This window comes from Varroa jacobsoni, unplaced genomic scaffold (genome assembly GCF_002532875.2).
Source record: "Varroa jacobsoni isolate VJ856 unplaced genomic scaffold, vjacob_1.0 scaffold_631, whole genome shotgun sequence".
Taxonomy (NCBI): Eukaryota; Metazoa; Arthropoda; class Arachnida; order Mesostigmata; family Varroidae; genus Varroa; species Varroa jacobsoni.
In genome coordinates this window covers 274,733-300,928 of record NW_019213533.1, presented here as the reverse complement: position 1 = coordinate 300,928, position 26,196 = coordinate 274,733, and the positions used below count along the sequence as shown (strand labels likewise).

Here is a 26,196-nt window from a genome sequence, read left to right as displayed (position 1 = left end):
ATTTACCATATCAGGAACAATAAGTTACGAAACCAAAGCACCAACACTGCTTTGGTTTCGTAACTTATTGTTCCTGTCTAGGTTTTCAGGAATTATTTTTCAATAATCTTGAATACGCAATAACGCCACTTAAATCAGCGACTGTAAAAATTGAAGAAGCATAGCCTCTACACCCAAAGCTTCGACCCTTATTCAATCAAATGTAGCAGTGCACAGCATCAGTTTCAAACAGCCTTTTTTTTACTACCTAGGACCAACGACTCTTCTTCACATTTCGATAAATGAGTAGGAAAACGTTTGATAACTAATTTATAGAGTCTAGTCCAGTCTCTGCATAAAATGATCGTTTGTGGAACAGTCATGGCTCGCAACGAAAGTAAATTTTGGGTATATATTTAGCTAAAGCACAATAGAAGTTGGCGCTCGAATTTTTTTATTCCCTGGTGTGTATTGTCATTTCATTATTATTGATATTATTTACATTGGAAGTTTACATACTAGAAGGTTATATGCCTTCGTATATTGTCTGTTTTCGGATGTCTAATCTAACATTTATTATTATTATCATCGTTTAGCTCTAATTTTTTTTAATGTAATAACAGTAGTAATGCTTAGTGTTGCGCTTTAATTTCTGCTACATTGTCACACCTCGTTCTGTTTTGCTGCTTTTCTGCTTCAATGATTTGCCATTTATAAAGGAAACGCTATCAAAATGTACACTCAATCTGTAAAAAAAAAGCCAACGTATCCAGAACATTGGCTCGGCACCCAGTGCCCGAATATGGCCACGTGCACTGAAACTCTTCTAAAGACTGCGGTTGTTGAACCCGCCGAGACGGTCTTCCCAAAGACTCGACACCTTCAAATTTAATTTTTGTTTTTTTTTTCCTCTAGTTGTCTACACTGGAACACGGCACAGTGCACCATTACTTCGTTCCTGAGGTCGTGTTGAATTATTAGATCGGTTATTTATTCGGTATAGAATCGACTTCAGTCTGCTTCCGTCGACTGTGAAGCAGATTAAGAACTTTTTTGGGATAGGCAAAATCATTACATATTGTAATCGCTTTCTATCAAGGTTATAACACCATTCGCATAGATGCTCTTATTAGATAATAAATAACTGGGACGTTCGATTTATTATTATACTTACAGGAAGTAATACGACAACGGACTTACGGTTATAGTTATAATTACGTCGGTGTGAGCTTCCTGTACATAATAATCCATCATCATAGTTTCCATCATTGATATTATCACCGAACTCAGAATCAAAATAATAGTCGCTACTTATTGCGGTTGCTATGAGCTATTATTTTTAATGGTCTTGAGGTCGTGTAAAGGGAAGCGAGCGGGGACTGCGTGATGCATCCTAGGAGGCACGTGAGGTTCTCATTGAAACAGTTATTTCAACGTGATAATCATCACTATCACCGTCACATACAAGTAGCTCACGAGAGAGAGAGAGAGAGAGAGAGAGAGAGAGAGAGAGAGAGAGAGAGAGGTATAAATGCACACAATCACCATTCCTCAAGTTACTGTTGCCGTTTCCTGCAAGAGTCTGCATAGAAGTATTGCCGCAAGTGAGCTAGACGTTATAGATGCTACAAACCGTTGCTGTTTGTTTATCTTTTATGTGCATATGGACTATTGTCGTTATTCCACTCATTCGTTATCTGTGTATCAGTGACCACTTGGCATATAATACTCAGCAGCTTCCTGTTATGATTAAGGATACATGAGTGTTAAACTATATGTATCGAAAAAACCATATTATACAAGTGATCTGGGCTCTTCATTTAGCACAGCTATTCGCCTTAATAATTAGGTCAAATTATTACCTCGTCTCATTTAATTCTTTTGTCAAACAAAGTGTCGAGCAAAGTAACAGCATCATTGGTACTAGTAACTAGTTAATGTTGATAATAACGTGTGATTTTTGCGTTTATAGCTTCTGTCGTAGCGTTAAAACCTTACGTAAGTTCCCTGTTTGTAAGCATTTGCAATGTTACAATCCTCATAGGACTTCCAGTTCTTTCGATTAATTGTATTATCTCTCCTATTTAATTTTCTTCGCGGCCCCTTCTTTCTGCTCCACTCTCTGGGCCAACTGCCATAAAGAGTCCCGACGGGGTCGCAGCAATTAGATGACCGAAACTTAACTTACCTACTCTTACCTAGTTCTGGCGGCGTCGTCAGACATATCATATGCTAGCTGCTTTACCTAATAGTCCTGTTTCCATTGTAATCAACACAAGTAGCATTGATCGCCATGGAACCGTAGCAGGTGCTTTGTCGATGGCGTTTCTTATCTCTTACAATCATTTCTTTTCCCTTCTACTTTTTTTTCCTTCGAGCGACTCCGCGCGAGTGGTTGACTCTTTCTGAAAATTGCACTGACTATTTCCCACAGCAGCAGCAGCTCTCGTTGCCAACTTACCGCAGACCACCTCTTCCTCTGTTAAGGTAGACAAAAACGTTTCGAATCCGAAAGCGTGGCAATCATGCTGTTTGTTCACCGCGATTCTGCGGCGAAGCAAGCTCCTTTAGCTTGTTATCGTGTACATCACCGCAACATCACTATTATTATAATACAAGTAATCTTCTTACCCTGCCCTTGATCCGTTAATTTCCCGAGCCCCACTGTGATTCTTTTTATTGTTTTCAAAACAGAGACTGTTAGCTTCACTAGCGCAGCTAGTGGAGTCTCTCGTTAATTTACGTGGCGATCATTACTAGCCGTTATATCAAGTACAGAGAATTTGGTCGCGTCTGGCGTTTATTTGACCACTCGTACGTATCTATGTGTTCATCCGTTCTAAGTAGTCCCCAGTTTGATGCATGAGCTATTTTTTTCTTGTATTTCAGGGCAAGCTCACACTGAACAGCTACAAGCCATACATTTTTCAACGACTTGGGACCTGCTCTACCGAGGGAGTAAACCCAAAAAAAATTAGTTCGACGGGATCATATGTAGTGGTAATACGCACGTACCGTGAGCCGCTTCTGTTTAGCTATCCGGAAACAAAAATAGGTGAGAACGTGACCGCCAGAGCTGTGGAAGCTAATTGCTCTTCCTTGTTTTATCATTTTCCGTTGTCTTCTTTTACGTCACCGTCACCGTCCCCATCATAGATCATCATAGTCATTATTATTATAATCGTTCCAATGCTCTTAAGTAATCCGTCTATCGCTGTCTGTGACAGCGCAGTCGTGCGGAAGTGCTTCCACCCTCACTCGATCGATGGGGTGACGGTGACTCACTGCTACGCGTTCACTGTCCACGTTGGTCATCATGATTACATTCGAACGCTATGCATTGAGGAAAGCATGTGTCTCTTTTACAGCTTCATTGTTTCGTTAATATAATCGAATCGTGTTCTGTAGTTGCCATCGTCCTATTTTTGATGCCATGTGTCTTCTTTTGATCTGAGTCTTTTGTGCTATTCTTTCCCATTGGCTAAAATACTCCCTCAGTAATCCAAAGAGTGAAATTTGTTGGTATTCGTAACCTAACTTGTATTAATTACTATGCCACCGCGTTATCGCCTCTACGACAAAACCGTATAGAGCTAGTACTGGTTATATGAATTGAACCCATCGACTTAAAGCCTTGTGTCAAAGCATCTTTCGTCCGCTAGAGGTGACTTGGGTTCCAGTACCGCGGTCTGCATTACTGCGTTGATTATTGTTATTAGTGTGACTGTGACTATTGTTGTCATTCGTACTATAACCTCCATTCTTTCCGGGGATCGACACATGACTTCCCTGGGATGTTGGGGCTATTTTCAAAGTGGCTGTTGCTTTCCAACATGACGACGCAGACGGAGTAAAAGGACTTCGGTTGGGCGGTGGTCGGACACAGTTATCCAAGTAGTTAGGAGGACGTCTACGTTCGCTCCATGGCCCATGAGAAGGTGGGGGACCTTCGCCAGGCCGTAACCTCACATGCGTTGGCAGGTTAAGTTCGATGTTATGGCGTGCCGACTTCGACTGGATTTGAAAATCCCTGAAGGTGCCTTCGATGTGTCGCTGACGCTGCTCGAGTTCAAAAGGATTGTAGAACGCAGACGCTCCAAACGTAGAACGGGGTCGCTCCGAACTCGACGAAAAGGTATCGGAGCTGCCACTCGCCTTCCCCCCCTTGTCGAGTGGCCCTGAGCAGCGACGAGAGCGCTGCGCTACTTGTAGCAGTACGGCGAGACTCGCATCGGACGAGGACCTTCCGCAAGGTATACAAGAAGGACAGCCCAATGACAGGACCTGTGCGAACAGAATCAATACGATTGAAAGCGACAAAATGCGATTAGCTGTGTATAGGTATAGTTTCTCTCAAAGGCAGCTTGGACTAAGTTAGAAATAGCTTGACAATTAAACTGACATGACTTTACAACAGGCTTGAATCTTCTATCAAGAGCAAAGACACTTGTCGATGAATAATTAGATGAAGTCATAGAAGCCTTTACCTTTTCATAAGCGTTAGGAGGACGGCAACACGAGCTGGACCCCATGGGTTTTGAGGCGGAAGCTTCCTTGTTCGACAAGCCACCCGCTGACAGCGACTCGCAAGAGAATTCCGATAAATGATCGGACGATACTGACACCGAAAAAGACGACGAGATACTAGTTTGGTTAACTCTGTAACTGCTGCTGCCCGTTGATCTCTCGTCGCCGTCGATGTCGAGACGGGCTGATGAAGCTGACAATAGTCCAGGGCCACTTTCGTTAATGTCTACTGGTGACAAGTTGGGTCGCAGTGTTGATAATAATGATAGCTGTGAAGAGTATTGCAACGGACGAGGATTCAGCACTGCAGCCGGTGAGAGCGGCGATGGGAGCGCTTCCACATCCGCTGGGACGTGCGGCTCCTTAGTCCAACCGGAAGAAGCGGTCATCAAAAGCAGTACACTTGTCACAACCTCGTTACCACTACTACGGCTGCCGCTGTATACTGTTTCCGATGATGATGATGATGCCGGCAGCACTGCAGAGGAACAGACACGAATAGGTATGTTATTGAAAATTACTAGCTTTATTAAAGTAATTTCAATGAACCTTTATCGCCTACTCCATCAATAATACTGTCAGAACGCTGCTTCTCAGTCGACCAAACGATTAACATGTACAAAGGCTGATGGCTTGCTATTTGTGAGACTTACTATCAAACACCATAACTGTCCATAGACTAGTCAGTGCCGATTTGACCAACGGTTCGACCTATGTCAAATCATTTGTCATATCGGACCAATCGACTGCGAGGACCAGTTCGGTCGACTTACGTGATGATGCACTCCTCTTCTTTCTTCCTCAGCTTCTGCTCGCGCTGTGTTCATTATCATTGAAAAAAAACAATAAAAGGGCATTTTAGTACAAGCCGACGCAGTATCCCAACGTATGCAGACTTTTCGCTTTCAGCTTGGAGCGACGGTACTTTACGGGAGCGTGAGCAGTGAAAAGGCTATCGTTTGCAAGTCATTCTGCTACAAAAACGCCAGCAGCAGCAACAACTGATGTTAAAAGTGGCTCTTTGCTTCGTCCCAATAGGCTATTCATGTGGATGTCGGCATCCATACGAACGCAGATTCCTCTCGGTGCCGTTCGATTGCGCAACCATCCAAGAGAAGCAAGGAATAACCCCTCCGTTTTGTTGTGCTGTGAACGGAGAAATGAGATTTAATTGCAATGAAGGTGACGGGCCACGAACAGATCTCTTATAGAATGCGCTAGCGTATTTGTCTGCTTGAGGCCAAACGATTACGCCTTAAGGCGACATTGGAGAGATGATACCCGCTAGTCGCCACAGCCTAATCCGTACACAATCACTTTCTACTTCAGTGGCAAACTTTCCGATCCTCACCAAGGATGAACTGACAGTTGGAATGAAACAAGCATGATGTAAACATCTGCCGTGGGAGCATTTGCCGGGAAGACTATGAGGGTGAACAGATATCTTTTTACCTATGTCAAGCAAATCATAACCAATGCTATCATCTGCTAAGTATTCCCTACTCCGTGACAGCTTTTTTGTGCCTCTGAAATTTACTATGCACTGTACATGCCAGACAACCTGTAGAGGGGTTGAAGAAATCTATGGACACCATAACGTTTCGATGCTAGAAGCGTATTTGTATATTGTTTGACTATAGTGTGATGATTCTGAAATTAGACTAAGTAGCATGACGTTTGCACACACACAACTGTGTTTCACTACAGGTAGTGTCCTATTGGTACGTCTACTAACTGGCAATAAGGCTAACTAAGCGCTCCCTTTGGATGTTTCGAAATCACATAAACGTGAGACCTGTCACTGTTTTTCGGTAACGGGCTGACTCTTTATACCACAAGATGTAACTATATACAAGTGGTAAGCATATATTACGCGCACACATTTGTAACGGTGGAAACTATTGTCTAGATGTGCTGTAATTCCCTAAACGTAAATCCCTTGTAAACTATAGAGGGCATTTGTGAATGCTTCTAAACAAAATCGAACACATTTCCAAAGAACATATTTACGCCAGTGAAATTCTGTTGGGCTGGTCCTGCCCACGTTTGATTACTCGTTTGCTGGCGCGATATCAATACTCCTTTTTTAGTGATGTGCCATCTAGCAGTGTATATATCTCCTGCTTAAAATTCGCCGTCTGAAAAGTACGCTGAAAGGTATCGACAAAGTTTCAGCCTCTTATTTCTAAAAAAAAAAATGAGCAAAGTTTATTCCCATATCAACTACACACGCACTTCAATCACCGGAAATCCTAGATGCCCCTTTCGAAATGATCCCCGCCAGATTCAATGCATTTGTATCCCCTACTTTTCCAGCCCTTAAAACAGTCGTCGAAATATGAGGATCTTAGTTCTACGTCTCGTTTTTGTTGGGCTTCCCTGGCCATTTTAAAACGTTTTATTATTTTCAGGCGTATCTTAGGCTTTGTAAATAGAAAAAGTAACAGATGTTTGACCATGCTACGCTCACGGTTGAAGCAATACAAACATCACGTCCATGTATGAGGATACTATAAGCAATAGCCGATGCATTTTCATGGTGAAGGCCCAATGACTGTTCTGCCTTATTTTAGCCTACAATAATACGATATATCATGTTTTGTAAATACTAGTAATACGCTTCGGTGTTAGTAAAACTGTTCCACCATCCATGTCCATGTCGCAATCCATGAATCTTTTGAAAGTCAAAAGGACGGTGCGAAAAAATATGGTCTTTAACGTAGATTTTGCAATGTTTTTGGGTCTGAACATCCTGTTAAAACGGTTGCGCTTTTTTTCTTATCGTTATTATATATGACGCTTTGGCACAAATCCGGCTCGTAATGAGCTGATTCTCTGGTAGTTTTGGATGGGCTCAACTTCAAGTCTTAAGACACAAACCATCGGCACTCTTTTTTTTTTTAAACACTGCCCGAAAACAACTGAATTAGTAAGATGTTACTCACTTGAAGATGTCTAAAATACAAAGCATACGTTACGAGGCTCTGAATTAGGATTGTAATTAGGGAAGTTGGTTGCCACAGTAGCCTGGAGGCATAGGTCTTCAGCCGAAAATAAGTATTTTAACGATGCCTCTTTAGCCTCCACGTATACACCATCGAGGATAGCTCCAGAAGATGCTTACCTCTGGTTCGACTTGCACTAGCAGGAGCGTGTTGAACTTTGCAAGTTTGGGCTTGGCGGTACTCCTAATAGCAAGAACACACGATACGAGTTAGACAGTTGTCTAACTGAAACATCCCATTATATCGGCTGAACAGTAAGCTCTGCATGCATTAATGGAACACCGCTTCCCTCTCTTCGGACCTTTTAAAAAGACTACACTCTCTACCGATTCACCAGTAGTATGTATGATATACACTGCACCGACAAAGTACTTATTTAAATCAATAAAAAGCTCCCTGCAGACATGAAACGTATCTGACATTTAAATTTCACACATAAAGCTGAATTTGAGCACGTCCTAAGCTACAATGTGATGCTAAATGGAAGGACTGAAAATTTATTATAGCCGAAAAGCTCACATTTTCCCTATGCTGGCCAGCTACACGGAGTAATCAAGGAAATTGCTATTGGTAACATTGCACAAATATGCATACATATTAACGCATGCTGATTGGATATTTTTAGCGTCTGTATCTTTACATGAGAACAGTTCTTCCCTCACATGTAACTTCGTCGTATCGTAGCAGTGGTGAGCTACATTGAAACGAGCTAGTACTTCGTTGTTTAACGGGAGCTAGGCACAGTTCGTAAGCTGCGAAAGATAACTCCGGGAAAAGAGAGTCGCCGGGGCGAGCGGGCAGGCACCGCAGGCTGTGACTCGGCCGAAGGAAAGGGCGGCTAGGGCGCGCTAGTCCTTTTGGCCCTTTGTGACGTTCTTGTGAGCGTGGAGAGCAGCGTTCGTTGCACTTCATAGCAGACGAAACTACACATTTCTAAACAAGATCTTCCTTTCGAGCCTCCGAAACCTCTTTTTAAACAGGAGCATGCTAGGTGTGTATTCATTTTTGGTGTATGCGCTATTATCGAATGTATGGAAAGGGATAAGTAAATTTACATGAGTATAAACTGTCACAAAAAACTAGCCTTGTCGCTTTATATTGTAATGAGATAAATGGAACGTTCGTTGTGTCGCTGTACCTGCTGCGGAACTTAACTATAACGCAGATATTAATCATATCGGTGTACGTTTGACTATTCTCTCTTTCATGGCTACGTAAGTTATAACGAAAGTATAGAGAACTAACTACTTCAACTTAATGCAGCCGTAGATAAATAACTTGAAAAATTAGCGTTGTGGTCTGTGTTGCCATTGCATGTGGGCTTTTCATATCATCGTATTCATTTTTCGAATCGATATCGACACCGGTGGTCAAGGTAAAAGAGGTCCGGTCGTGTAAATACTGAGCAGTTATTGATCAGTCGTTTTTGTCGTTCCCATGTCACCGTCGTCGTAGCTATAAAATGACGGAGGCAGCTACGGACCGCTGCCAATAGGCACAGATCAGTATCAATAGAATTATAAACAAGATGGTATAAAAAGAAAGCAACTCGCAGAGATCTCTGTGTTTCGAGTTTTACGTCCGGTATCGCCGTTAAGCATTCGACCACAATGTATCCCTGAGATTAGCAAGCAAATACGTCTCCCACTAAGCTATCACGGGGACTCAATAGACATCTAGGGGTAGGTAAGCGTGAGAGACGATTTTCGTTCGTTAATTTGTCCATCGATGCATCTGCTCGCCTTCCTACCTTTCTAGGTGCAATGGCCGTTTACCACTGGCCAATGGTCGTTGGGGTGTCCCCGTGATAGTGCAGTGAGTAATGTGTTTTTAATTGTAACAATGCTTTAATGTGTAAATTTAGGGATACGTGCTAGTCTGGGTTTGAATAGGCACACTTCGGTTAGTGTTGGTAGATAGCCATCTCGCATAATGCCTGGCACAGCGGTCGTAAAATACGGAAAAAAATAGCGTTCAGCGGAATGACGTCTGCTTGATTTATTCGTTGCCTGATAGCTATACATCCTTCCGTATCTAATTCCAATGTGTCTTTCATGTTATGACGCAGTAGGCGACGACAGTTTGGCCAGTCTCAGTATTATCGGTTCTCATTGCTGCTGCTGTTGAGATAGTAAAGCGACAGCGTCGGCAGGAGAACGCCAAAAATAGGGAACATTTGCGTTCGAAAGACTACTTGATACACTGTGCTTGATGATCAAATGTATGGCTACCGATAACTTATTCCGGTTAACTAGACAACAGCGTAGAAGAAGCGTATGTTTTCAGCTTGCCTTTCTTAATTCTACGTCAAGATTGTTTGACTTCTCCGGGTTTCGAAAGCTTCTAACGAGTAAGTCAGTTTCTAGCTAAGTTCTACAGGGGAGCACATCATTATCATTGTCATACGTCTGCCTATTTAGTGTGATGGGATCATAATTAATGGTATTTTTACATATTTTTTGGTAGATGTGTATTTGCTATTAATGATATATCATTGCCAACCAATAAATTTTCTATAGTTATTTTTACACCGAAAGAAAAATTACTGGCAGGAGCTAAGGTCGTAATATGAGACAATGGACTTTTGTATTTGAAGATCGCAGTGACATCTAACCGCGTAGGTTCAGAATCCATAACCAGCTGAGGCCAAGTATTGAAATGTTCTCTATTATTTTCAATACGAATGTTATTCAATGTAAAAAATATTTAAAAGCGATATTAATTTTTTTTTTTTTTTAATGAGATAACGTCCTTTCTTAGTGGTGGCCTGCCAAGTGGCTGTTATTAAAAAAACAAATTGGGATAGTCATACCTGTTGCCTCTGCTGATCAACGTTTGGCCATACTAGAATTGTACAGCTGTAAAATTCAAAGAAGGATTTCTTTATAATAGGGTTGATGGCGGCAGCCAAGCCATTATACATCGTCACAGTATTGACGTTATGCTATGTCATAAAGGCCACACAAACGATGTTTACTATGGAGTATACCTAAATACCACCGGCGAATGTTTTCTTCATAAATTCATAATAGGATCAGTAAAAATGTACCGTCTATTCTGTCAAGTCGAAACAACGCCCTCCTCCAAACTAAGCTGGTACATATGCATTTGAATAGAGATCATTGCTCGTATCAGTGAGGTTAACCCAACATCTCACTCTTAATCTATCACGTGCATTAGGGGGGCGAGTCGGTGGCGTTTTACCCTCCATCAGGTGCCATTCGACGGAAGTGCTTAGCAGTGCCCGCATGGGGTGAGCTCTGTAAACGTTTGAATCGCATGTGTTGTTCGTACGAGGAACGTTTTCTTTTTTAATTGCTTAACGGAACGTACGAGGAGTATACTAAAACACTGGAAATGTCTACATAAGCATATACGTTCCAATAGGCCGGCAAGACAAGCAACCTTCAACTCGGACGATACAAGACGATCCATGCTTTTTTCTATGAACGTTGATCAATTGCTCAATAAGGTACTGAGCTGTTCAAAAGATGGCCAACTGATTTTGGATACTATTCGATGTTCAGCGTAGGTCGATTGGTAGCTGTAACTCCTAAATTGTGCCATTCTCAGTCATAGTCAGTAGTTCGGGCTGCTTAAAAATTAAATTTCCAGAAAAAAAGTTCAAAAATACAATTTCACTTTTACGTACGTAGTTTTTTCCTATTTGAAAACGAACACAGGGTCAAAGGGCTGTGAATACAAGCAAATTTGAATCCTGCTTACTCGGATAAGAACATCACAGACGTGGGCTATTTTTCCTGTGTGTGCAAACCAAGTCCAGAGTAATGATTGACGCGCCGTTAATAGTGCACCTGACGAATAGTGCATGGGTACGCTTTTATGTTTGCCCCTTCGTCCGCAATCGGAGGTAGATCCGCAAAAACAGCCTTTTAGCTGGTTTGAAAAGGTAAACGTAAATATCTGCAACCATAGTGCAACAACCGTATCTAAGCAAATTCTATGAGCGTTCAAACTGGAGAACGCCATGCCGCTTCTTTTGCTTGTCTACTCGAATACAATGAATTTCATCGATCTTTTAATATTTCTTTGTATATAGACTAACTCGATCTAAAATTTTCTGTACATAGATGTCGCACAGATGTTTACAGGAGCCAAAATAACATACGCTGGATCTGCAATGCTCAAATTGCTCTTCCGTTTTCCGTGAAATACGGTCCGCGCAGTGCTACCATATGGCCCTATCACTAGCTATTATTAAAGTCTCCATGACACAAAAATTTGTTGTATTTTGTTGCTATGTTGCCTATTTACATTGACTATTCGTTAATCTATCAAGCTATCTCCCATTATATCATTTTTTATGCAGTTCCCCCCCACCATTGCGATTCCCCATCATAGGGCATGTGTTTCGCACCACGCGGGCAACTAGCTCTAATAAGAAGAGTTTTAAAACTGTAGAACTGCCCGAGCAGTTCGGCTGGAGGTGGGACTTCTATACTGAGCAAACTATAATAATGTTATTATTACTGGTGACCGGTCCTCCGTAAACCACAATCCACCATTAGAAACCCCATAGACGACAACGAAGTAACCCTTAATTAGCGTCGACCTCATTTGGTCGGCACCTATTAGTCATACTACCTATTTCCAAAGATGTTGTTATTAGTAGCGTAGGCTGAAGAAGTCAATATAAGGTTCTTAAAATTCTCGTTTGTGTCGTCGACCGCAGCGGTCAAATTGTATCTTAGTTTGACTGTTTTCACCACTAGAGCTCTTGAATTTTTTTTGCTTTAATACATATCTTATTATTACTTATAAGGCAAACTATTACTTATTAATTAATAATAATAGTAATGATATGCGTTTAAGTTACGATATATCGTAGTATTCATTGGTTTGAAGTTCTCTCTGCCGGTATTCGATGGTGGGGCTCGTTAGGCTTTGTTGAACGATTCTAGCAAGCAGTACAAGAGTTGCGGCTCATACTATAAAGTGGAAAGTAGAAAACGTTGAAGAGATGACCGTAAACGGATGCTGGTTCGTTATGCTAAATTGTCATCGTGCAAATTCATGTACCATACGGCCTTCCCTGTCGGAAACGTGTGCAGTGCAAACCGGTTAGCTTGCTATAGGGACATGTATACTAGTATGTATATAACTGTGTGTATCCTTTCTATGCAGAATACGAACTGTGATACAATCACCCGAGAATCGTAATCTGCCTACGCAACGAGCTGCACTTTCAAGGTTCCATCAGTGACTTTTCCAATTATTAGTTTGTGCGCCCGCTGCAGCATTCGATATAATGAACAGATAAATAGATAGGGTTTTGTCTAGAACAATGAATAACCTGTCTTGTCTTATAGGAAACACCATCTGTTGAGTTACACTCAACACAACAGCTGGGCTTACTCGTAGATGGCTAACTATCGATTCCGACCGTACGTAGACGTATATGTAGTCCAACTCGTCTCATGGTTTGTTTACTGTTTTGAGAAAGCACATTGTTTGTCTTCGATCGACCCTAGTCTGGCAGCACCGACCTACGGTTACCAAACACACAAGCCATTATGACAAAACAGTTATGGCTAATTCTAACCGACTAGAGGGGTCAATAAAATTCTCGCAGTCAAGGCCCTCTGCCAGGGATTGCCTCTAGGTGCCACCTGATTGATCACGGCCAGTCGACGATTTCCGGATCCCCTTGTAAGGGTCCAGCAAATGCTTAGGAAGGGAATTTCACTTGAAGCTGTAAGATGGGGAGGACAAGACGACGAAATCGAACTTGTCTACTCGTTGCCCCTTATCCCAGTTAGGTCTTCTTCAAGCAATGGCGCACATCATACTGTAGAGTAAGTACGCGTTTCACGCCCAAAGTTTACATCAGTTCAGGGCGACATGCGCTGCATAAGGTTCGAAATCGTGATTCGGGTGCGGGCCAGCGTCGCGTAGATATTATTATTATTGTGGAATGCTAGCGTGCTAATTTACTCAGTGTTCATCTTATCGAGTGCACTAAAGAGGAGTGTATTAAAAAAAAAAAGCAAGCATTCTCCAAGCTCTCAGTCAGTCCCGCATAGGACTAAACGCAGCGGTCCATGGCAGAATGGCGTAGCGACTGAGGATGATGACGCGAGCTGTGTATGAGAGGCAGTATACGGGCATATCTTTATCCACCCCATCTACCCTGCCTGCCTCGTTAGATGCTGCTATGTCCTGCCTTATCTGGTCTTCGTGGCTCGCTTTGAAACTGATTTTCTCTACTTTTTAGTCCAACAACGCACGCTTCGCTACAATTGCCACACACCGTATCCTTAGCTTCCTTGTAAGAAAAAAAAAAAAAGGAAAAATCAGGCGATGATGCGCCCAGCTTGTCGGCCAACCTGGGTGTTTCACTTTGTGTCTCTAGTTCTCGAGATAGGCTCAGCAATAAATCTTTTAAGTGTTACACAGGAGGATGCTGGCGTGTCAGCCGAACTAAATCTAGAGTGCGTTTCAAGCGTTCTTATCCCTAAAACGCATAATAACAAAGCGCTAATCGATTATATTGTAGGAAACCATTGCCGCAGCTAAAATAGCCTGCAGGTACTAGGTCGAATAAATCATTATTCGACGAACTCGACTTACAGTCCTCAAAGGTCGATCATAACATTTCGTTTGTAAATAATCGCATATCTTATTTTGTAGCTGCTCATTGAGCCGACGCTGTTGTTGAAAGGTTGAATCAGACTGTGGTGATGATGACGACGACGACGACGACAATAGGATTATGTCCTTATAATCACCAGACGCTCCTTTTTTCCTGCCCAAATGGCTCGATACCGGAGTCGTCAGGGCATGTGGGCGCACGAGACCATCGTGCCGCGCGTTACTGCTTTATACGAGCGTCGAACAAGCCTACAGCAATCGTGGCATGTCGTCGTGTCGACACAGCGATGATGCCTAGTTTCAAATCATCAGAAAGGCAAGCTTCAGCGAAGAAGCGACGGACAGGCAGCGGTCATCACATACACCTTCATCATTACGACGTGTCGTTTAGTGAATAGTAATAATAGACGACTTCGTTTGCCAATCTCCCAGAAATCGTACTTTCTGAGTGCCTGTCTGCCCGTTTGTCTAGCAACCCATTCGCAAGGGAATGCCCTTTCCCTGTTTGCTTGCGTTATATTTTGCCAGAGCTGCAAGTATCGTAGAGGTGCGAATACGCAACTCGCGAGGTGGCTGTCAGCGGAATACGGTCGTCTTTAGTGTAAATCAGTAGAAAAGCCTTGTAGTGTTCCACCCTCTTACCGCTATCAACCGACCGATTTCAAGGTGATATTGCGCATTCTCACATCGACATTACGGGCTACACGACAAACGAGAAAGCTCAAGTGTTGGAGAGCCCTCACGGAAGAAGTGTGGAGAGACCGCCGCTGACGATACTCGACGGGGCTCCAAGCGGCTACGCCAACGAGAGACAGACAGCTTAGACCAAATCTTGTGTAAACTCGAAAATTAATCGACAACACAAACTGATCGATTTACAGTATTTCGTGCCACCTCAGAGTAGAAATTAACAAGTTATAGTTGTTATCTGTTTCGAAGGGCTGCGGGTTCCCTTGTCAAGCAACGCGCAGCGGAAACAGTAGGCTGCACTGAAGCATGTAGCAATATCATAAGCTAAGTATCACCACATCTATTAATGTGGCTATTTGCTATCCTTAATAAAACAGTAAATTTGAAACTACGGCTCTACTATAATCAGAGACAGTGACGATTGTTGTTGTTGTTTTGGTCGTCGTGTGAAAGTCTTCCCTCGCGCCACTCGCTGCTGAAGACCCAAGAACCGTTCACGCCGATGAGCATCGTTCGTTTGCAATGGATTGGAACTGTATTTGCTCGCAATGAGAATTCGATAAACACATCGGAGCATACAAAAACAAAATGCCATCTACCGAGACTAGAATTTGTGATGTAATCGCCACGGGTCAGCTGGCATAACGACGACTGGCAACACCGCAATAACGACAGCACCGGCAGTGTCCTGGTTATTGTCTCAGCAGTTTCTACCCAGTTGCCCACCACTACAATGTCTGTTAGCGGCATATCGCCATTTTCAGTCAGTAGCATGTGGAGAATTCTATAATAATTGATTATACCAACAGCGGTCCCCATATTTTTTGTCAGTTCTAGGACGTTGCAAACGTTAGACAGAATTGAGTATGTTCGAAAATTTAGCCAACGTTCAGAAGTCTAGTAACTACAAATATATGTATCCTTGTCATAGAGCCAAATATATGTTACAAAACGGTCATAACAAGAAGGCTCATAGGTATTTTAACAAGGTCGGCTGCTCTCTGGATTCAGAGAGCTGATTTTAGAGAATGTCACCAAAGCGCGGAGAAGTGCTTGTGATAACGATCGACAAATGTCTTGATTCTAGTTAGGAAAGCAATTGAGTCACATAAGGAAACTGGCTAGTTTAAGTATGAGACTAGCTTCCGGCAGGCTGCTATTTAATTTACTATCAACCTCAGCAGTAACGATTGATATTCTTGTCCCGATAGATGATTTTATCATCATAATTAGGCGAGCCGATGGCCTAGCTTTGGATGACTGTTTCTCTTTTTGGCTCGCCGTAACATACAGAATATGTGCTATAGATAGCTGAAATATAAGACTTGTTGCGGACTAAGCACTGGGTGAGTGTCTTCTGACACCGTAAAGTGAAATAAGGTAAACTCGTAATGTGACCCTTACCCACACGTATAGGCCACTGGATGTAAATTTCAATATAATGAAAATCTGCCTGAATCTCAGGGCTCACAGTAATGTGTACTTCTATCAGTCGCATGGAACTGCAGCGTTACCCAGGCGCAAGCCAGTGGTGTTATTGTACTCTCTGAAGTTCCTCTAGGTAGCCGAACGGGCTTGTTCCTATCCCCATTTGCAGCTATATATGGTGGGGTTATGCTGTCGATGGATTTCAACGAAGGCCGGAGCTGGGACAGATTAAACACCGTCGTCGTCGTCGTCGTCATCGTCATCAGCTGCTGCATCATGAATGCTTAACTTGTTAACAGGGATGCATGGGAAGCATCGTGATAAGCCCACCATCAATGAGTGTTAAGAGCAGTAGTGGCAGCTCGTATCGCATTGAGTAATCAATAGACGGCAAACAACAAAACCAATACACAATCGCACAGCGTCATGGTCCAGCGCTTGTCGTAGGTGACTCGACGTTCGCTATACCGTTACCACTACAGACGGGGCTCGTGCTGTGGCGACAGAGGCAGCGAAGGTCGACGGGTTTATTCGCTACTATTTGCCTCTGCTGTTGACACCATTTCATGGCAAAGTGTCGTCTCACGTTGACGTGCCTCGTTTTCAACAGTCGCGGCCGCGCACGCTCAGTAAAGCGAGCGGATCGTGGCCCGTTACAGGGCCACTGAAGCAGACGCGCCTACTATCGAAACGACAGTGATCGATTTGATAACGGGCTTGCTTTTTTTGATAAGCATTTGTTAATATAAAAAAAACTTCTACAAAACGCCTCTCGTAGATCATAGTGTTAAACATAAAATGACCCATGCTTTCAGCAGAACTGAGCGATTGAACAAACACACATAAAACAAATCCAGAACTATAAACGTTTTATTCATTGGCTGGCCAATACTTAGTCCCCGCATATCGTAACGTTAGAAGGTAACGTTCAACGTCGAAAATTCTCAATTTTGGATTGGGCATATTTTACGAACCGTTGCTGCACAGTTACCGAAAGCAACTAACTTAGCCAAATGTCACGCCGCAGAGTACGATGCTAAGCGTTGCGATCTATGAGCGGTTACGAAAGGGTCCTAATATGAAAGTGGATGTTGCATTAAAGTCTCCGGCTCTTCCGAATGCGGTACGTAAATGGCGGCATGCGTGGAGAAGCGCGATTCGTAAGATTGTACAAGAGGCCTTATCATATATGTAATTCAATAGTAAAAGCAACAATTGCATTTAGTTGGAGTTCATCGTTAAACGCGGTAGAAATGGAAGCCCTTAATATATATATATATATATATATATATATATATATATATATTAAGTAGGATAGTGGGACACAATACAAGCAGTATTAAGTTTGTAGATCTTCACGGGTGTTATTTTCAGTTCTGCTTAACTTTCAACACATTGTGGTAAATTGTTTTCATTTGACGTCGTGTTATTCGATTTCACTTAAGATCTTCTCTAAGATATAAGATTTCCCATATATGGCTTATCGACTATTATAGGCTCCAGTTAAAATTTCTACTATTCAACTACTATTTCTCCTGGTCGGTCAAATATAAAGTTACTAAATTTCGCTAGTTGTAACGCTGGGACGTTTTTTTACGTCAATGTCATTTTAGTCAAACGGTAAACTAAGCGAATTTTTTTACTAGCTAAACCTGGTGGCAGTTCTAAATATAACGCGTGCTTAAAACGCCTACATATCTCTAACGCGTCGCGAAGCTCTTCTAGTGCGAAGACAAAAATCAAGCTCTAAGAAAGTAAAGTACCATTTAAGTTTGAATTTAGGGTGGATCTGAGCAAATACTATACTATTAGTAATATTGTTATTACTATTATTATTATTATAGGAATTTTATCGTGATCATGCTTTGATTTTTAAGTTACGTCACGATTATGTTTACGTTCTGTTATCATCACGTTATTTATCCAACAATCCTATTGTTACTAAGCTCTTACTATGCTACCGTTAGCATATTACCCAGCTCTTTGCTAACTACAGCCAGGTCAAAATGACTAAAATCTCGTATCAATATTATGCCGTTTAAGGACCCAAGGAATACTCATCGAAAATTTGCACCTGTTTCGTTTAGAAAATATTCTACATTTTAGATTAGGATTTCATGATAGCAAAGTGACTTCTGTGAAGAAATAAAGACATTACGCAAAAAACGGACGATTTAAAAATTTACAAAAAAAAATAGCCGCAATTTTTGTAGCAGTAAGCATAGCAGCAATTATTTGGCTTTTCAATGCCAGCCAAAAAATTAATTATCAAAAATTTCAGCATACGTTACTGTTGCTTTTTAGTAAAGAACGAGAGAAGTTTCCTATAACGTCCAAAATTGTATAGTAGTATACACTACTGAATAATTGTGGCTAAAAACCTGAAACGTTATTAAAGATGTCTTTCGCCCTGTTCATGGCAGAAAAGGTTTCGTCACAGTAACTTCAGAAAATCAGTTTTGAGGTGCGAGCTTCAGTTAATTGGAAAAACCCGGCAATACACGAGATGTTTTATCCAACTATAATAATTTGTATAGACTTAGACAAAGAGCAAAAATTATGTATATATATATAACGGCAAAGAGAGGGCGAGAGAGACAGAGAGAGAGTATTTTTGACAATTCAAGTTTGCGCTTCACAGGTGTACAATATACATACATTTTTGTCAAATGCTTCTATATATATATATATATATAATGATGGCTGATAGGCCGATATAAATCCTAGCTATTGAAGCAACACGTCGTTTTTATATAGTGATGGCAACGGGAGTGCCTAAAATTATCCATGCGGGCCGCCTCAGAATATATAAACATCGTGCCTTTTACATGTATATATTTTCCTCCGTCTCTCGCAGACAGAGGCAGATCCACAGCCAATCTGTTTCTCCATTTCATCACCGTGACACAGTGCGTGTGTACTTTATTCTTGTTTTCTACCGTCCGTGCAATAGAAATAAAACAGCACTTATTGAAGACAGATTCAAAAAGAGAAACCCAACTTTGCAAAACAAAAACGCCGTGTGATATATGGGTAGATCGCCTACTTCAAAATCCCACTTTGAGAAGTCGCTTTTCTTTCCCATCAGAATGAAAATAAAGTTTATTTGAGTTCCAGGCAATTTCCGAAAAATACCAGACACAAAGCGCATTCATGACTGCAGTGGGAAAGCAATGACCCCTCTCTCAATAGTAAAAAGGTCACAACAATGCTCAAGCCAACACTGTTTCTTCTGTATCAGTTTAATTAGATCATCCACTAAAGTTGTTGCTTAACAAGTAGCATGATCACGCAGTTACATTTGGTTACAGCCGTGGGTACCGGCGTTAAGGGAATTGTTCATTGTTGGTGCCTGCGGCGAAAGCTGCTGCGTCCGTCGTTGCTGCCGCTGCCTGCCGCTTCCGTGGACACGACGACGACGACGACGACGGCGACGACAACGACGACGGCGATGACGACAAGTGAACAGCAGATGAATAAACTGACAAGGGGGCGCGCGGTCGAGTTGGCAGACGGGTGCTCGCTTAGCTGGTAGAGATGAGCTGTTTGCTTACTATGACATAGACACAACAACGAACGTCCGCCACGGCCAATATTACCACCACGGAATATCAAACATTTGAGAAAAGTAAAGCAACCCCAGGGACGGCTGTAAGAGCCAAACCGTAGCAATGGACTCAGCAACTGAAACACAGAGCTGTTTCCTGTTACCGTCTTCCTTCTGACACTTTCATTCGACCTTACTACGGGTTACCTGATGGACCCACTAGAAAAATATTTGTAAAGCAAATATGTATCGCAGAACTATTCTAGCCAGCTACTTATAGTAGTACCACCATAGACAATGAATAATAATGATAGAAGTTGTAGTAGTGAGCGGGAAAATCGTCAGTTACGAGAGCACTGGACGTAAAACTCGAAACATTATTTTACAAAAAAACGAACCATGGTTAGATGTATACAACCGTTATAGAAGGTCATAATGAATACGGTGACGCGAGACGGAACAGAAACATGACGGCGTTCCGTCCCACGTACTGATGCCTGCTGCATTGGTGAGTGTGATAGTGCTAAGGAGTCATCCAGCGTCAGGCCGCTCACTCCATGTCTACCGCGGACACACAGCAGTAGCAGGAGAGATGTAACCATTGGCAACGCAACCAGATGACACTTGCTCACCTGTCTCCTATACCATCGTCGCCGACGGCGGCGGCGGCGACGACGATGATGATGATGATGGTGATTGCCGCGTTCGCCACTGTTGTTGGACGATAGTGGGATACCGGCAGCCACAAGTCGGGGGATAGGGGTGGGCCGTGATAGGCAACGTTAGCCAACCGCACTGGCATAGGCCCGGTGCGAGGGGCAGTCGATGGCCAATGATTGATTAGGGGCAATGGCTGTACCGGTGATAACACCATTGGCGCCAGCTGGTCAGATCAACTGGGCAACGAAACGGGTCAAGGCAGAACGGGGCCTTGTGCGCGTCCTCGTTTTCCTTGCCACCCCTATTATAGGTCAGATGGGGATACTCATCTTCGTATGAATTAACTAGTGAACAAATTCATGTTTAAGTTTCTAGAATGAAATCGCAAAGTAGAAACTAAATTTAAACACAATTTTTGCACAGAATTTGCTTGGCCATTTAGTTCAAGCGTTCCTATGCTTAGGAGCGGAACTCGATGTTGCAGCTTGCCTCTAGCTTTTATGACTATTCAATAAAAGGCGGGAATTTCAATTTATCCGCTAAGACACCTACAAAGTAAAAACGGAATTTCAAGGTTTTGATGATTTTCAACGTATTATTGTGTATTGTTCCTGCTAAATGACCAACCCAAATTATAAGGTTTGTAATAAAACATATAGCCCAAGTTCGTTCCTGTCTTATAAAAGCGGGAAGTTCATATCTGACCGATCGGCTGTTTCTTCGAAAGTAGTCGACTCTTTCTTCAACAATGAACATATTATGACCTTCCATAATGCGAAAAGTATGTTCCACATGTCGTGAATATTTCAGTCATGGTTTCACTCAGTTCTACGATATGACCCTTGGAACTTGAGAAGCTTTAAAAGGGCGAACTTAAGAACATAGTTTGAATCAATGTATTTAGTCTAGTTTGTATTAGGTACTCCCGGAACTGCTGAGAGAACTTGATAAGTTTCAAAGCACATTCGTTTGATGTTTTTTGTATATGGCGAATGTGTTCTAATCTATTGTTTGTCTATATACTACGAGTGATTTGCATTACCATAGTTAGTCGTGATCGATTCGTTATTTTGAAAGAAGCGACTATAGGATACGCTGTGTTTCTCAACGTCCACCTCAAGTCTTGAAATCTGGAGAATACACAAGCTACAGTGATCACACGATCTCTTTTTTTTTTCTTTAGATCTGGGCCCTAATTAACGCGTAGCGATGGGCCCGTGCGTTGTCATCGAATAGCCACTCTGGCAGGCTGTCTGTTTCCTGACGACGTATCTATGAGGCTCTACGGCAGCTATGAATGCTTGGCAGGATCGACGATTCCCTTTTCAAGCTCTATATTGTAACAACAATGACCCTGACGTCCATTGCGAGTATAAGCATCAGCTTACAGCTGAATCTATTTAAATACATTATGGTCACTGAAATCGCTTTCTCTTCTGTTCGATAACATTCCCTTTTCTGACCCTTCTTGATGATAGAACAGACTGACTTCATGTTGTGTCCATGTCAATGGTGCGCTCCGAGCAGAATTTTTGCTGGTAATTATCATGGAGCACTGATTTTGAGCGCTAGACGATAACTTTTCGCGTAAACTCATTGTTCTTGGATTAGGTTCAATCAGCATAAAGTTATAGCTTAACTTGATGTAAGTACCTGCCAAATTTCCTCTGCTAAGTATGTATGGTTAGGTGAAAAGCTATTCAAAATTTATTTCGCTATCCAGAACTATAAAGGGCTCTGAACAGTGTAAGGATATGTATATTAATTAGCGTTGAGCAGCTCACCGTTGAATTTAAATTAAGATTACGCAGTAAAAGATAGATTTCACAATCAGGCCCATCATCATCATCATATAGTAATTCCGTGCCGAAAACCAAGAAGATTGCATCAATCGTGTCAGGTGATCCGAACGAAACTCTGATACATTATCAGGACCCAGTTCAGGGCTCTTTCTCCTTCGTTTGCGATAGCTGAACTTCGATCAGAAGCTAACCCCCACACAACGGCATAGACATACAGACTAGAACATGCACGAACAAGGATCGCTCGACACATTCGTTGTCATCTAATTGTGTCATTTATTATAAAATACCCTCGCATATGTCACACAGGCAGATTCTCTAGCAAACTGCCGATGCAGAGGTCGTGCGGACTAACAGTATTTCGAGAAGTATTTTTTATTGTTGAAGAGGAGTAATAAATTTGTTGTTGACGACTCAGAAGATGACGCCGACGGTGGCGTCCCTCACCGCGCTATCTTTATTCGCGTCTTGCGCCTTGGCCTAACCCTTTCTATTCTATTCTATTTATTGCTATCTAATGGTATCTGCAAGTAATACTCACTGTACTAGATTTCCTCCGTGGCAACCAGGTAGCCAACGTCCAATTTTTAGTAGACTCCTAACAGCAGTATCTAACTATCTGGTCAGAAGACACACAATCTGACGATGGTGGCGTTTGTTGTCTATAATAATATTTATGTAATAATGATTATAAGGATATCGACTATTATCGATAATCCGTAACTAGCCTGAACAGAGGTTGTAAAAGTAGCGGTAGTGATCATAGGAGATCACCATATCTTCCATTTGACGTCTTCGTCCGCTTTCTCTTTGCACACCAGACGCTGGCCAGCGATAGGGACGCTGATTGAACTCGAACGACAACAGCACTTAAATGCTATGGTAAGAATTGTTACCGCTGCTGCTGTTGTTGCCTTGCTCCCTGATTTCGTCGCTGCTGTTGGGCTTCTTCACAGGGACGTCATTTCATGTGGTGACCCTTAGCATTCGGTCACGGACTACCGACAGGCAAGGTAGCGATGCCAATAACATGGCGTACTGTTATTAAAAGTGGGACCTACGAACGTACCATAACGAATAGCAACCGCAGTTCTTATGGCAGTACATATAGAAATGGTAATACAATCACAATCGAGGCCAACCATCATAGCATAATATCTACACACATCACGCAATGCAATAAATCAGCTCACGATCGGTGCTCGTAGCACCAGCAGCAACACAGATAGAAGGATACGCGTGCATGCACGTACAGCCACTTTCGTCACACTTCACTGTCCTCGCACTTGTTTTCGTACACTAAATTTCTACGGCGCAGAGTGGAAAATCCTCGAGGTTTTCTCGGCGCGAAAGAGACCGACCGGTTACTGCATTCTCCGTCGCAGCCTTGGTTCCTACCTGCTACTCGCGAAAGTATCAATAGAAACCACAGCCGCCACCGCCGCCTGTCGTCCTCATTGGCTAGCTGGCCTGTTTGGTGCTTTTTGGAACGACCCCTGTCCGATTAGCAAAGGTGCACAATTTGCAGTGGCACCAGCAGCACTTGTTTCACCGTACACGAAACCTGCCACCGCTCTTTTATAGTTGTGTGCCTATAGATTATATATTTGTATGCTTATCTGGTTATATATATCGCTACTAGTGGCGCTAGTAGTTTGTCAGTGGTAAGCCAACAGTGAGTAACAATATTTCAGGATGGAAGAATGAACAAACCTCTAAGCAGCCGAAGCTGCGCTTCAGTAACCGATCAAGCGAGCAAGCAACGAGATAGCAACTGGGCAAATGTTTATAGCTTTTTTATGTGTCTGCGTCTGTTTCGTCTAGGGTTGTTATTATGTCGCCGTATTGCGTGCACGATAGGGTTTGTCTGTCCGCTTGTCGTTGCTCTATACGGGAACGGCAAAGGACGACGACGGTGCTGCTGATCGTGTCTGTTTCGTCTCTCAGTCTACGAGCTGTGGCGATCTGGTGTCTGTCTATGGGTCGGGTCGGCTCTTTTGCCGTCGACGGTCTGGCGGCAGCGGTGAGCGGATGGCGACACGTGCGGCTGAGGGAGCGGCAGCCCTTCCCCGTCCGTTGACGTGACGAGGAATGAGGGTGTCGGAAAAGAGAGGGGGGATCACGCTCAGTTTAGCCGCCAGAGAGCCCTTGCCACTTCGCCGTTCTCCTGGTAAAAGCAGCAGCGACCGTAACGGCAGCGGAAGAGGCCGTACTAACCGCCTTGGGGACTGGCGATGATAGTGGGCCCTTCCCGCTACATCGTAGATGCCGCTGCGGCGCGACAACGACTACGAAAATCAACGACGACATCAAACGCAGACGATGCGAGTGCAAAGCAGTAAGTGAGAGAGAAATTTCTTCGGGAGCAGCTAAAGGTCTAACGAGGCAGGCCGGCGCACACACTGTGAGTCTAACCTCGTACCAGAACGTACGCTCACGAGATAGTTGGTCCGCACACCAATAGCTAGGCAGCTGAAAATGGATAAGTCGCGCTTTGCGTCTAACGTAATTAACCAACGAAGGATGACAAACCTGTCTATCGAGCTTACGTCTCTCAGTTCGTGTGTCGGTTTTTCCGGCGCTATTTGCGTCTTCTCAGGCTTCTTTCCGTTCGGCCTGTTCTGCAGCAGAAAAACAATTTATACAGGGATAGGTAGATGTAACGTTCGGGACTAAGGTAGCTTAGGACGCCAAGGATCACAGGGATCTCTCGCTCCACATTCCAGAAGGCTAACAGAACGATACGCAGGCATGCACACACACTTATCCGAAGAGGCATGTGAGGCACACGTATATCTGTCGAGACCACTGTTCAGTACCAGTAGTAAACGCTGCAACTGCAAAAGCATACCCTCGGTTCCCCTCTAGCTGCAGAAGCGGCAACTCTGGCAGCTGAACCCAGCCCAAAGCAGAGCACAGGAGCCAGCTAGAAGCTCAGTCGGAGAACAGAAGGTTTTCTCAACTGCAGCTTTTCGTTGAGCTAGTCGATAAGCTAATCTGTAGGCCGACAGCCGGAAGAAGCTGGTGGCACACGGCTTCCACAGACCAGAGCAGAGTGGAAGGAGATAACTGTGGTATAAAAAATGACAGGCAAAGGGAAATGACGTTCGCGTGCCTAGGCCCGCAATTCTTGCTCTGCACCGTACGTACTCTTCGCTAAAGCACCGAGCAGACGGTTACCAGACTTCCCCCACAGGCCGGGCCTTACTATGTCTGACTCACTCCGCTTGATGTCCCGTGCAAAATCGAAGGAGCAGACGTAAAGAAATGCGGGTAGCCAGGCTGAAATTCAAACTGTCCGTATTAGAGGGGGCAGGGGAAAACGTCAGAAAAAAAAAACGTGAGAAAAAGGAGAGGGGCGACAAGGGGGCAAAAAGTGTTCTGTTTTTTTGTTCTATGCTTTAGGGTATATTGATGCGTGATAGCAGGAACCTAAGGACCCAGACACCCGAACACAGACGCATAGAAAGAGCGGCGATGTTTCTTAGTAAAACCGACAGAAGCAGTAGCGATTCCACAAGAAAAGCAAGAAGCCTCAGCATCACAGCCGATCTGTACGCCCCCTTACCCTGTATGGACTAATCTTCAAACACTATTTGCTTCTGGTCTTTGTCATGTATGTCTAGATCTAGATAGATGGGATGCGGTAACCCGAAAAGGTGCTGGATTTGGTCTCTTCTTTACTCCACCCTATATGAAACAATTAATTTAGTACCAGTTATAAATAAACGCATTTGCCAAAACTGAGGTCACACGAACTTGCTCTGTCTGAACATGGTAAAATACTTTGCTGTATTACAGATAGAGAGAAGGGCAAGGTGTTTCAGTTTAAAGCACCGGAATGATTATATTTTACCTGGCAAATGGCGCGACACCAATCAACTGATGTAACATGTTTAATATATTGAGACTCCTAGGGATGTATAGATATATATACGGGGTTGCT

General features: G+C 43.0%; 1 protein-coding gene and 1 long non-coding RNA gene across 9 annotated transcripts in view; one reads left to right on the top strand and one right to left on the bottom strand.

The window, feature by feature from the left end:
* Positions 1-416: 416 nt before the first annotated feature.
* LOC111262184 (uncharacterized) lies at positions 417-24,278 on the bottom strand. Of its 8 annotated transcripts, none has more exons than XM_022836257.2 (5): positions 22,792-24,276; positions 7,631-7,694; positions 5,280-5,652; positions 4,467-4,984; positions 417-4,263 (listed from the first exon to the last, which is right to left on the bottom strand). In XM_022836257.2, exons 4-5 carry the CDS (start codon positions 4,893-4,895, stop codon positions 3,619-3,621), a joined length of 1,074 nt encoding a protein of 357 aa, XP_022691992.1. In that variant the 5' UTR covers positions 4,896-4,984; positions 5,280-5,652; positions 7,631-7,694; positions 22,792-24,276; the 3' UTR covers positions 417-3,618. The 8 variants fall into 8 exon arrangements, with proteins under 8 accessions (XP_022691992.1, XP_022691989.1, XP_022691990.1 ...); XM_022836254.2 differs by lacking the exon at positions 22,792-24,276 and adding an exon at positions 8,031-8,295; XM_022836255.2 differs by lacking the exon at positions 22,792-24,276 and adding an exon at positions 8,106-8,295.
* LOC111262185 (uncharacterized) overlaps positions 8,794-26,196 on the top strand; it is a 46,758-nt gene continuing 29,355 nt past the window's right edge. The window contains exon 1 of the long non-coding RNA XR_002681442.2: positions 8,794-9,861. This is a non-coding gene — a long non-coding RNA (uncharacterized LOC111262185). The remainder of the gene's footprint in view (positions 9,862-26,196) is intronic.

What these genes read in the sequence shown, in the direction of transcription:
- LOC111262184 (XM_022836253.2), bottom strand. An exon ending in CTCCTAACGCTTATGAAAAG is followed by an intron (nt 4,264 to 4,466) that starts GTAAAGGCTTCT and finishes CTGTTCGCACAG; the next exon opens with GTCCTGTCATTGGGCTGTCC.